This window comes from Eubalaena glacialis, chromosome 18 (assembly GCF_028564815.1).
Source record: "Eubalaena glacialis isolate mEubGla1 chromosome 18, mEubGla1.1.hap2.+ XY, whole genome shotgun sequence".
In the NCBI taxonomy this organism is placed as follows: Eukaryota; Metazoa; Chordata; class Mammalia; order Artiodactyla; family Balaenidae; genus Eubalaena; species Eubalaena glacialis.
Genome location: NC_083733.1, coordinates 4,415,527 through 4,427,751, shown reverse-complemented (window position 1 = coordinate 4,427,751; position 12,225 = coordinate 4,415,527). Strand labels below are relative to the sequence as shown.

Sequence of the window (12,225 nt, the reverse complement as noted above, 5' to 3'; positions counted from 1 at the left end):
TCCGCCCCTTGTTACTTCTCTGATTGTCTGACCTTCTGGCTTCCTCCCTTTTTCTTTTTTTAAGGATCTTTGTGTTTATATGGGTCCCACCCACATAATCCAGAATTATCTCTTCATCTCAAAGTCCTCAATTTAATCCCATCTGCAAAGTCCCTTTACCATGTAAAGTCACATCTGCACAGGTTCTGGAGATTAGGAAGTGAACATTTTGGGGATGAGATTATTCTGCCTACCACACCTCCTTTTACAAAAGAGTCATAGAAAGTTTAAGTAACCTGCTGAAATTCATGCAACCCAGTGAGTGGGGGACTCAGGATTTTATTTCAGGCCTGTCTTGACTCTGGGTTCCTCCCTTGGCTCTTAGTGCAAGTATGAGGGTTTGCTAAGGACTGCAAGGCCCACAGTGTTTGTTCATATTTTCCTTTTCACATTTATCTCCTTGTATTGAAATTATGTGGTGCCACCATTAAAAACAAACAAACAAAAAACATACTGTTGGTATTCCCTGGCAGTCCAGTGGTGAGAGGACTCCATTGTAGGGGGCACGCCACGAGTCTGATCCCTGGCTGGGGAACTAACACCCTGCAAGCTACCCAGCGCAGCCAAAAAAACCCCAAAAAACAACCAAAAAAAAAAAAAAACCACCCCCCAAAAAACCCCAATAGTGTCAACATTAAAAAAAAAAAATTTGTGGTAATATCTCTGTAAGTGATTTGAAAATTAGAACTGGGTCTCATTGATCATAATTTTGATTTTTTTTTTTTTTTTTTTGGCTGAGTTGGGTCTTTGTTGCTGCGCGCGGGGGCTACTCTTTGTTTTGGTGCGTGGACCTCTCACTGTGGTGCTTCTCTAGTTGCGGAGCACTGGCTCTAGGGGCGCGGGCTCAGTAATTGTGGCACGTGGGCTTAGTTGCTCTGTGGGATCTTCCTGGACCAGGGCTCAAACCCGTGTCCCCTTTTTTGGCAGGCAGATTCTTAACCACTGTGCCACCAGGGAAGTCCCATAATTTTGATTTTTTGTTCAAGAACCGTTATGATGAAAATCAGATATCAACCATCATGTCACCAACGTGTTTTCATATCCCTTCCTGTCTTTCTCTATATGTAGGCAGAATTTTTCTGTGGTTTTAACCACAGCATGGATACAGTATTGTATTCTGTTTCCCTAGCTTTTTTTTTTTGGCCGAGCCGCGGGGGCTTGTGGGATCATATTGCCCTGACTGGAGATCGAACCCGGGCCACCGCAGTGAGAGCACGGAGTCCTAACCACTGGACCGCCAGGGAATTCCCTTCCCTAGCTTTTTGTTAAATTTTTTTTTCAAGCATACAGAGAAGTTGATGGTACCACTTAGATCCAAAAATTGTTAACATTTTGCATTATTTACTTTCTCTCCATCTATGTGTATTTGTTTGTGCTTATATAATTTTATTTTTTGTTGCACCATTAAAAAATAACTCAGGTATTATGACATTCACCCCTAAATTCTTTAGATGCATATCCTAACAAAAGAACATTCTCTCACATGAGCGTAATATCATTATTATACTATGAAAGTTACCAATAATTCACTAAAATCATCTCCATCCAAGCCATACTCAACTTTCTCCAACTGTCAAAAAATATTTACCAGGTTAAAAAACACCAGTATCCAATCAAGATTCACACATTGTACTCGGTTAAGTTTTTTTTTTAGCTCTTTTATTTTATTTTTAGAATTTTGTGTTGAAGTATAGTTGATTTAAAATGTGTTAATTTCTGCTGTACAGAGAAGTGATTCAGTTATATGTATATATGTTCTTTTTCATATTCTTTCCCATTGTGGTTTATCGCAGGCTATTGAGTATAGTTCCCTGTGCTATACAGCAGGACCTTGTTTTTTATCTATTTTATATATAGTAGTTTGTATCAGTTTAGCTCTTTTATTTTAGACAATCCCTTCCCCTTCTTATATTTTTCAGGGCATCCCATTTTTGAAAAGACCAGGCCCTCTGCCTTATGGAATGTAGCAATGGATCTTACTGTTGATCCCCTCTGCTCAGCACGGGGTCTGGTAATAGTAGCCTCTCTGTCTGTTCGCTGAGCACTTGAAAACAGTGATCATGGTTATGAATAATAATCACAGAAGCTAATGTTTATTGAGGGCTGGTGCGTTCACACGCACCTAATTTGATCCTCACAGAAATCTTGGGAGTTAAGAAATTTTATTAGCCTCATTCACAGGTGAGGAAACCAAAGACTTAGGAAACGGAATTAACTTGCCCGAATCACTCAGCTAGAAGGGCCAAAGTAGGTGGTAAACTGCATGGTCAGGTAGGGGGTTCACTGTTTCTTGAACCAATGACCCGAAAGCTGGTCTGTCTGTATGCGTGCATGTATGTGTGTGATAGGCAACGCTGAGTGCTTACTATTTGCCAGGCCCCAATCCTAAACGCTTTACCGGTGCGTTTTCATTTTTATTTTTTCAAGATATTCTCCAATGCCTAGCTAAAGGCGTGGCACAGAGTAGACGCTCAGATAGTGTTTGTGGAATGAATGAAAAGTGAATAAATTAATGAATGGACGGATGTGACCTCCATAAACTGGGACTACTCTGAGATCTTCAGCACGCACTTCGGAGACCCCGGCCCAGGACGACCCTGGGGTTCGGGGGCGCGGGCGGACTTCAGGCCGCGGCTCCCGGGCTCCGGACATCCAGAGTCCCGCCCAGCACCCAGGTGGCCTCCCGGCTGGTGAGAAACCCGAGCCGACCGGGCGCTTTGGCGTTATCATCTCCGCCCACTGCCCTTTCCCCTCCGGCGCCGCAGCCGGACCCGTGAGCTCCTGGTCCGCGGCGGGCGGGCCCGCATCCGCTGAGAGCCGCGGGCTCGCCGTCCGCCCCGGGCCGACTCCCGCCGCGCACGCCCACCTGTCGGCCGCGCATGCGCAGCGGCGCTCCCGGCCTCCCCGCGCCCCGCGGCACGCGGCCAGTGCGCAGGCGCGGCGGCCGATGCGAGTGTGTATGTGCGGGCGAGAAGATGGCGGCGGCGGGGGAAGCAGCGTGAGGAGTCGGAGGAGCGCCGAGGCTCATTGAAACGGGCCGCCATGGCCCTCCGCAACCCGCAGGTAGCAGCCGGCCGGCGCCCCCCGCGGGAAGGGGCCCCGGGCCGCGGGCGGGTTGGCGCCGGGGCAGACGGGCGGGCGGGCGCACCCCGGCCCCGAGCGAGCGTGTGGGAGTGGGGGAGGGCGCCGGGACACGCTGCCCGGGACTAGGCCCCGAGCCTCCCGCCGCCTCCGCGCCTCGGCCGCCTGCAGCCCGGCCCGCCCCGTGCCAGAGCCCACCGGGCCCCGCTTCAGAGGGGCGGCGGAGAGGGGGCGCCCGGGCCGGCCTGGAGAGGGCGTGGGGGGCGCGAAGGGGTTAACCTCGGGGCTGGACCGCGGGGCGAGCCGGCGGTGCAGATGGGGCCCTGGCTGCCGCGGGAGGCAGCCGGGAATCTTCGGGAGGCCCCGGGGCGGCAAAGCCTTCCACGCCCTGTGCTCGCCTCTCTGCCCGGAACGAGCCACCAAGATTCGGGGGTGCCCGTTTTCCTCATGGCCCCAAAGGCTGCTTTCGCAGTTTGATTGACCCGGGGCGGGGGGGCGGCTTGCCGGTGTTCTGACTTTTAGACTCAAGTCACTAAGAAGCAGCCTAAGGTTACTGGTGCAAAGAAAACTCGAAATAACTCGCCAGGACCATACTTGTACCTGCCTTTGAGTGACATCTTTTGCACGAATCCGCCTCAGCCTGGCTGACACTACTAACGCACCTTGTCAGAGCGGTATCTTAGGGGTCGTTTGTGATAATCCCGTAGTGGAAAGAAAGAGTAAAACGTACGCTTTTAGGGAGATATGAGTGTAGAGTTGAACTCTTGTTCCCTCTCCCCACTCCCCCAAATACAGTTGGTCTGGATAAAAATCGTCATGTGGTATTATTTGTCAGGCTTGCTGTGGACCGCTGATGTGTTGACTTCTAAGCCCTAGAAGTTATTGAACGTTTTTATATCATCTCAGTGTGCTGTTGTATTAAATAAGGGAAAATGAAACAAAGTAGCTGTTGGAAAGCTGGTGGCCGGTAAATCGTAACCCTTACAAAGCAATTGGTTTTTCTTGCCCTTTTGGAAATGGAGTCGGTTTTAGTAACTATTGGAATTAACGCGTGTCGTGGAATTTGAGACTCGATAACTTAAAAAAAAAAAGAGATCTTACAGGAAGCAGCAATTTTGTTAAATTTTTGGTACTTTAGTTTGCTCTATAACTTTACCCTTTAAACTTTTGTTGACTTGTACATCTGCGTTTTAAAGTAACTCAGTATAGTTATTTGCACCAAAAAAAGGGCTTAGTAGTAGTTGAATAAGTTTTACGAGTGTGCAATTCAAAGATTTCTTAAGAGATTTGGTGTTTACCTTTTTCTCAACTTAAATTTTTTTTTTAAATTAAGCTTTGCTCTTATTTTAAAAAAATTTTTAAAATTTTATTATTATTATTTTTGGCTGCATTGGGTCTTTGTTGCTGCGCACGGGCTTTCTCTAGTTGTGTCGAGCTACTCTTCGTTGCGGTGCGCAGGCTTTTTATGGCGGTGGCTCCTCTTGTTGCGGAGCACGGGCTCTAGGTGCGCCAGCTTCAGTAGTTGTGGCACATGGGCTCAGTAGTTGTGGCGCACGGGCTTAGTTGCTCCGCGGCATGTGGGATCTTCCCGGACCAGGGCTCGAACCCGTGTCCTCTGCATTGGCAGGCGGATTCTTAACCACTGCGTCCCCACTTCCATTATCAGAAGCACCAATCACAATGCAAATTGAAATGTTAATGAGTGGTGATAATAGGTAAAAGTGATTGTAATTTCATTTACTTTCCTAAATGTCCTAGTATTTATGTTTTATATAGCAGTATTGCCTATACACATCTTTAGAAAATTGGAGTGGCAATAGTTAGCTGAACATAAATGTTAGCAGCACTTTGGGTTTATTCTTTTAAAGTTTGATTAGGGCTTCCCTGGTGGCGCAGTGGTTAAGAATCCGCCTGCCAATGCAGGGGACATGGGTTCGAGCCGTGGTCTGGGAAGATCCCACATGCCGCGAAGCAGCTAAGCCCGTGCGCCACAGTTATTGAGCCCACGTGCCACAGCTATTGAGCCCACGTGCCACAGCTACTGAAGCCCGCGTGCCTAGATCCTGTGCTCCGCAACAGGAGAAGCCACCGCAGTGAGAAGCCAGCGCACCCGTGTGCTGCAACTAGAGAAAACCCGTGCGCAGCAACAAAGACCCAATGCAGCCAAAAATAAAATAAATAAATTTGTTAAAAAAAATTAAAGTATGATTAAAATGCTTTTAAGTTGTAGCATGCAGAAGGTAGGAAAGGAAATAGCATGAGTCCTCATATTTTTCTTTCTTTTTTTTTCATAATTTTCTTTTTAGAAGAATAGTAATGAAAACAAGTAATGAAATCATAGGTGATAGGATTTAATGATTGGATCCTGCTTGAGTCAGGCTAAGCATTTTAATAATTTTGTTTTATTCAGTTACCTGCTGTCCTGAAGGTCCTGCCGTAGTCATGGCCATTCATTAATTCAACAAATATTGGTTGGGCTCTCGCCCTCTGCTAAGCACTGTTATTTGTTATTATGCGTGTTACTTGTTTATTATTGGGGATATCAATCACAAATTAACAGTAAGGGTCCTATTTTCTTTTTTCTTTTATTAAGTTTTTATAAGGGTCTTATTTTAAAATTGGATTTTTAAGGTTACAATTTAAAACATTTATATAGTTTATAGCCTATTTCCATACCATTGATTGAACCCTTTTCCCTGGATTGACATGAAACAGTGCAAAACTTAGAAACATTTCTAATGCCAGTAGTTTTCAACACATTTTAATAAATACAACAAACTTTGACAGTTGAAGTGAAAGTACATCTCTGACATTTGTTGGCATGAGGGAACTGATTAAAATGATTTGGAGTAATTAATTTGAACTGACCAATTCTGTCGTAACCAGAAGAGATTTTTGTGATCATTGCAGTCATTTATAGTGAAATCTCTACAATAATGCTTCGTACACCCTATTTGGACATCGTGTGGCTGCTCCCGTCCTGGTCCTGTGCAGCGGGCTCGCCCTCATCTTTTCACTGCCTCACATACAGCAATGTGGCGCCCACATTTTACACTGTGGAATTTCTTGGATCCAGTTTACAGCATATGGTAGAGTGTTGCTGTATCGTTGAATATCTTTGTAAATGACAGCTGTATTAGTAGTTCTCCAAAGAGATACATTTTTATTGGAGTTTCATAGTGAGCAACTGAAGTAAATAAAATTATTTGAAATACGGGATATTTGGAGATACCAGTTTTCCTTTGCATAGTGACAGCAAAATCTTGAAACATGTCCTAAGACTAGATAAGCCATTTAAAGCTTGTACGTTGATGGTCGCCTCAGTGATTTCTACACAGGAGCAGTGGAGATGAGCCTTATCCAGGGCCTCACCCTCACCCTCTGGAGCCTGTCTTGTGGGGACCAGTGTCCTGAAATGAGCAAATAGTAAGTGGACCGCCTCATTCCAAATTCCTCTCTAGAGCAACAGTTAGGACATATATTCGAGAGCTTTTTTATGTGGAACTGAAGTGATTTGAATAGTGGTTCGCATAGGAAAACTTAAAGGAGAAAAGAATTCCAAAGCTTAATGATTATTTAATGCCAGGCTTAGTGGCACATTTACTTTGTGCTGTGTTCAGAATATAATATTGAAGTAATTGAGAAAAGCTGTATCATCTCTACTTGAACTATAGTTCATCAAGGTTATTTTTCTTTTGTTCTTGTGTTTTTACAAATTTCAGACAGGCAAGTACTTGCTCTTAATGGATCTGGTTTTTCAAGTGGCACATTAAGGGTGGTGGCTGAGGACACTTCTTACTGATAGTATACTAAATATGAAAACAGTGGGAAGCACTTGCTTTTGAATTTGTAATTAGCTGTTACAGTTGTCTTTACTGCCACACATGCAAGAATCACTGTGGCACAAGACAGATAAATCTGTTTGCAATGGAATTTACTGGCCTTGGGCCACTGGATTACTGACATTTGTCATTTTAGTGCTACTTCAGCAGTGTAGATGTTCATTTCCAAAGACTTACATGTGCTTGGACTGCAGTTTTGCTGTTTATTGAAGTGATCTCCCAATAGGTCTTTCTGTGACCGTTTCTGTCAGTGCAGTCTGTACTAAGAACAATAGGCAAAATAAAGATAGCCCGTGGGCTAGGTTTATAGTACTATTTGTTTCAAGGATCAGAAATTGTAGAATCTATCATAAACCTAGATGTGGAGTCTTCAGAGTGTAGACTTTTCATGAGTGGGCTACTTTCTGACTGTTTAAAAGCTCCTCAGACGTGACCCCATTTTCAGCAGGAGACCCAAGAAACCAATAGCTCCATGCGGCTCCCTGTTCTGAAAGGCACGGTGCTCAGGTTGCCCTCTCCTGGGGACAGGGTCCGTGACGTGTAGAGTGGAAGTGTGGTTTGGGGCAGGGAGGGAGAGAATACAGCGTGTCTTCCTGGACTTGCCCTTTCTGGCTCACTTGAGAATTGAGAGATGACCATGTCAGGCCCCTCCCTCCTGGGCTTTACTGGTTGTCTGTAGCTTTACTGGTTGTCATTCTTCAGATCAGTTCTCAGTTTATTTTTCTGGTATCAGCTCAAGGGCCATCTCGTAAGCCTACACTCTCTGATTTAAGTCTCACAAGTAGTACATTAGGAATGAAAGTACCTCCTAATAGAAAGGCTGGTGCCCCACTCTTGTGCCTTTGGTACCTGAGTTTTACATATAGCTGCCTGCCTTTCTCTTTCTCTTTCTTGCCTTCTCTCTCTCTTTCTCTCTTTTTCTGATGGTACAATTTTGTTTCCCCATTTGTACTTGTTTTATGAAGAAGTGCTGGCATGTCCGTGCTCTTTTGTGGGAAGTAGTCTTTAAAGTTTCAAAAGATTCACCATGATAGCTGCAAACTTATGTTGTCATTGGAGCTACTGTGAAAAAAAAACTTAAATGTTAATTGAATAATATTAGAGGTATTCCTGCTGTAAGAAACTGAATGTAGGAAAAAACGCGCATTTAAGACTGCGCAGGGCTTCCCTGGTGGCGCAGTGGTTGAGAATCTGTCTGCCAATGCAGAGACACGAGTTTGGGCCCTAGTCTGGGAAGATCCCACATGCCGTGGAGCAACTAGGCCCGTGAGCCACAACTACTGAGCCTGAGTGTCTGGAGCCTGTGCTCCGCCACAAGAGAGGCTGCGACAGTGAGAGGCCCGCGCACCGCGATGAAGAGTGGCCCCCGCTTGCCGCAACTAGAGAAAGCCCTCGCACAGAAACAAAGACCCAACACAGCCATAAATAAATAAATGAATGAATGAATGAATGAATGAAAGAAAGACTGCGCAAAATAGAGGGGTTCATGTTACAGACCTGTTACTGTGAACGAGCTGGCTGGGGTGGGAAGGGAGGGGTCCCATGAATAGCACGCCCCCCCACCCCCCCCCCGCTCCTGGGGCTTTAGTCCCATGAGGTGCACTGGTTGCACGGGAAGTGGTGGGGACAGCTTTTCAGACCATTTTCTCAACTTACTCTCCTCACTGTTCACAAAAATAGAAGTTTATCATTATTGTGAGTACAAGTCAAAAATACTCATTTCTGTGTTTTAAAGTATGTTGAATAAAGCTGGATATCTGTATAAATTACATGTTGCAAGCCATGGGCCGTGTGAGCTAGAACCGGCACTGCCCAAGAACATTTAAAACATGGCTCTGTGGGGGAAATTTTGATTTGCCTTTTGGTCTAATGAGTTAGTCTGCATGGTTTAATTGTTCTTGCATAAACATGATGGTATCCTTTGCTCTGGATATAAGCAATACATTTTAAATTTTATTATATTCATTTAAATTTAGTCAGGGCCAGTCAACTTGTGAATTTATTTGGTATTCTGATAATTGTCAAGAGGATTTCTAGTGTTCCTCTTGTTTTGTGTCTCTCCTATTTCAGACAGTTCGTAACTCCAGAGGAGTGAAGCAATTGCCTCTTTTGAGAGACTTTCATCGTTAAAATATATACCCTTTCTTTTTTTTTTTTTTTTTTTTGAAAACATCAGTTTTTTTCTTGTGATAGGACTTGGGGGGAATAGAAGAGAATTTGAAAATGACATTTAATTCTGGAGTTTTCAGAGATTCTTGCCTGATGTTATAAAAAACTTCTCTCAATATTTAAGTAGTAATTCCCCTTAAGTGGCTGCCAAGATGTGTGTATTTATTTGAGACACGGGAGAGTAGGCCTCTGGGTAGATCTGATAATTAGATAAGGAAGAACATACTTATTATAAAATTAAGCATTGCAGCAATCAGCATGTGGAGAAAGTTGTGCAGTGTATAAGCTGCATGGTTTATGAAGTGCCGTGACTGGTTTGATCCTTACGGCAACTCTGTAATGTTATTATCACCATTTTACAGATGAATAAAGTGAGACTTAAGAGGTTGTGGGACTTCCCTGATGGCGCATTGGTTAAGAATCCGCCTGCCAATACAGGGGACACGGGTTCGAGCCCTGGTCCAGGAAGATCCCACATGCCGCTGAGCAACTAAGCCCGTGCACCGCAACTACTGAGCCTGTGCTCTGGAGCCCGCGAGCCACAACTACTGAGCCCGCGTGCCACAACTACTGAAACCCATGCATCTAGAGCCCGTGCTCCACAACAGGAGAAGCCACCACAATGAGAAGCCTGCGCACCGCAAGGAAGAGTAGCCCCCGCTCGCCACAACTAGAGAAAGCCTGTGCGCAGCAGCAAAGACCGAATGCAGCCAAAAATAAATGAATCAATTAAAAAAAAAAAAAAGTTTAAAAAAAGAGGTTGTGATGTGAAGTCGCATGGCTCTTAAATGAGCTATCAGGGACTGAAGAGCCGGTCTTTGGACTTCTATCCTTTGCCTTTTCTACTTGGCCGAACTGATAAAGGCCTGATGTTTCACAGTGTGACTTCCCCATGGTAGTTCCTCAGTGAAGGTTCATGGAATGGCCAAATGAATGAAATAAAGGTTTACATGTTTAAAGACATTAATGTGTTAGTAATTACTAAGGGTTGCTAATCTGCTACTAATTATTACAAGATTTTGTGTAGAGTCCATTTTGGTGAAAGTTCTTACTGATTTTATTTTTAATTATTTATTTTTGGCTGTGTTGGGTCTCCGTTTCTGCGCGCAGGCTTTCGCTAGTTGCGGCGAGCGGGGGCTACTCTTCGTTGCGGTGTGCGGGCTTCTCATTGCTGTGGCTTCTCATTGTGGAGCATGGGCTCTAGGCACAAGGGCTTCAGTCGTTGTGGCATGCGGGCTCAGTAGTTGTGGCTCGCGGGCTCTAGAGCGCAGGCTCAGTAGCTGTGGCGCACGGGCTTTGTTGCTCCAAGGCATGTGGGAACTTCCCAGACCAGGGGTCGAACTCGTGTCCCCTGCATTGGCAGGTGGATTCTTAACCACTGCGCCACCAGGGAAGTCGCACTGATTTTATTTTTAAATACAAAATAAGGACTTGCAATTTCTGAAACAGAAATATTTAAAGTAAAAAGTATGTCACTCTCTTCCTCCCTGATCCTTGGTCCTCACCTTGATGTCTGTCTTATGTGCCTTTTTCTGTTTGGGCATTGTTGTTTTTGTTCCCTTGTCTCATAATGCAGTCTCTTCTAACCAGGTAGTCACTGAGCTGGATTTTTTGGAGCTAGTGTTGTTCCTAAAACTATTGAAGGCATCTATTCAAGTATAGGAAGTGTTCTTATTTTTACCAGATTTTGCCAGGGGATGGAGCAGGTGTTCTGGAGGTTAAAGTGGTCCCCTGGGACCCAGTATACTGAGAACTGTGGAAGTGCTGTAGAAATTTATGACTATTAAAATGCCCAAACCATTTTTTTAAAAAGAAATGATATTTTGAAGACGTTCAACCCCTTTATTATAGCAGCCATGCTGTTCAGTTTCTGTATTGTAAAAAAAATGATTCAAAATTAAATTCTTGTCTCTTGGTCAACTCTGCACTAAAGAAGATTACTGAGAGGACAAACCTTTTGTTAGTTGGAGAGGTTGGTAGGTCATCAACCCTAGTGAATAGTGGGGAATTGGGTAATGAACCTGGGTTTTCCCCGTCTTCTCCAAAATCAGGCTTTGTTCACCTCCCCGTTTGTGTTTTTATTTATCATTATTTATCATTATTTTTTTTTGCCACGCCACAATCTTAGTTCCCTTACCAGGGATCGAATCTATGCCCCCTGCAGTGGAGGTGTGGAGTCTTAACCACTGGACTGCCAGGGAAGTCCCTCCCACTTTGTTTTTATCAAAGTACTGCAATGGCAAAAGAAAGAAAAAAATCCAGAAAAACTCTCCCATTTCTCATGTCAGGTCCTCTCCCCAGAAACCATATTCAACTACTTCTAATAAAATGCAAAATCAAGTCTTTTAGGGGTAGCATTCTGTGTCTTTTGGAATTAATTTGTAGAATACCAAACACCTTTATTCAGAACTACATATAAAGGACTTTATATCTTTTGTGACTGTTCAAACAAAAAATTTTGGTGGCCAGGCATTAGCAGGATAGAGCTGAAAAGAGAGTTTCTGTGCTTTAGAAGTTCACAGGGTAGTGGGAGAGGGAAACAGGCTAATTGGTAAATACCGTTTTAGGGTGTTAATTCCTGTAACAGAGGTGTGAACAATACAGTCAAAAACTTTCATTCATTCATTCATGCATGCATTCGTTCATTCATTCAGCAAGTAGTTATTGAGTGGCTACTGTGTACCAGGCACTAAGGATGGAGTGATGAGCAGAGACGGGCATCGTCTCTCTTACCAGGGAGCTTACTGTCTAGTGAGGGAGACAGATGCTAATCAGATAGTCACAGTAATGCCTGTGTCCTTCCAAACTGAGGACTGTGTCGGGAGGGAGGGCACAAGGTCTGTCAGCGTGGCCCTGGGAAGTCAAGGACGGGCTCCCGGAAGCGGCGCCTTGGCTGATACCCAGCCGGAGACGGCTCTGCAGCTGGAGGGTGTGGGGAGCCCCTGAGAACTCAGAACGCTGGGTGCTGAGGTGCGGGCGGCCAGCCTTACCCCGGGGAGAGTGTGGAAGAGGGTGGCACGCGCTCACACTCTGCCTGCCCTGCAGAACCGTGCCAGTGGGCTCATGGTGGCCTCCCACGAGCCACCGTGGGGAG

At 45.0% G+C, this 12,225-nt stretch overlaps 1 protein-coding gene across 1 annotated transcript in view; it reads left to right on the top strand.

Moving 5' to 3' along the window:
- Positions 1–2,989: 2,989 nt before the first annotated feature.
- USP10 (ubiquitin specific peptidase 10) overlaps positions 2,990–12,225 on the top strand; it is a 70,856-nt gene continuing 61,620 nt past the window's right edge. Inside the window, exon 1 of the mRNA XM_061173540.1 lies at positions 2,990–3,102. Coding sequence (XP_061029523.1) covers positions 3,082–3,102 — 21 coding nt within the window. The 5' untranslated portion in view covers positions 2,990–3,081. The remainder of the gene's footprint in view (positions 3,103–12,225) is intronic.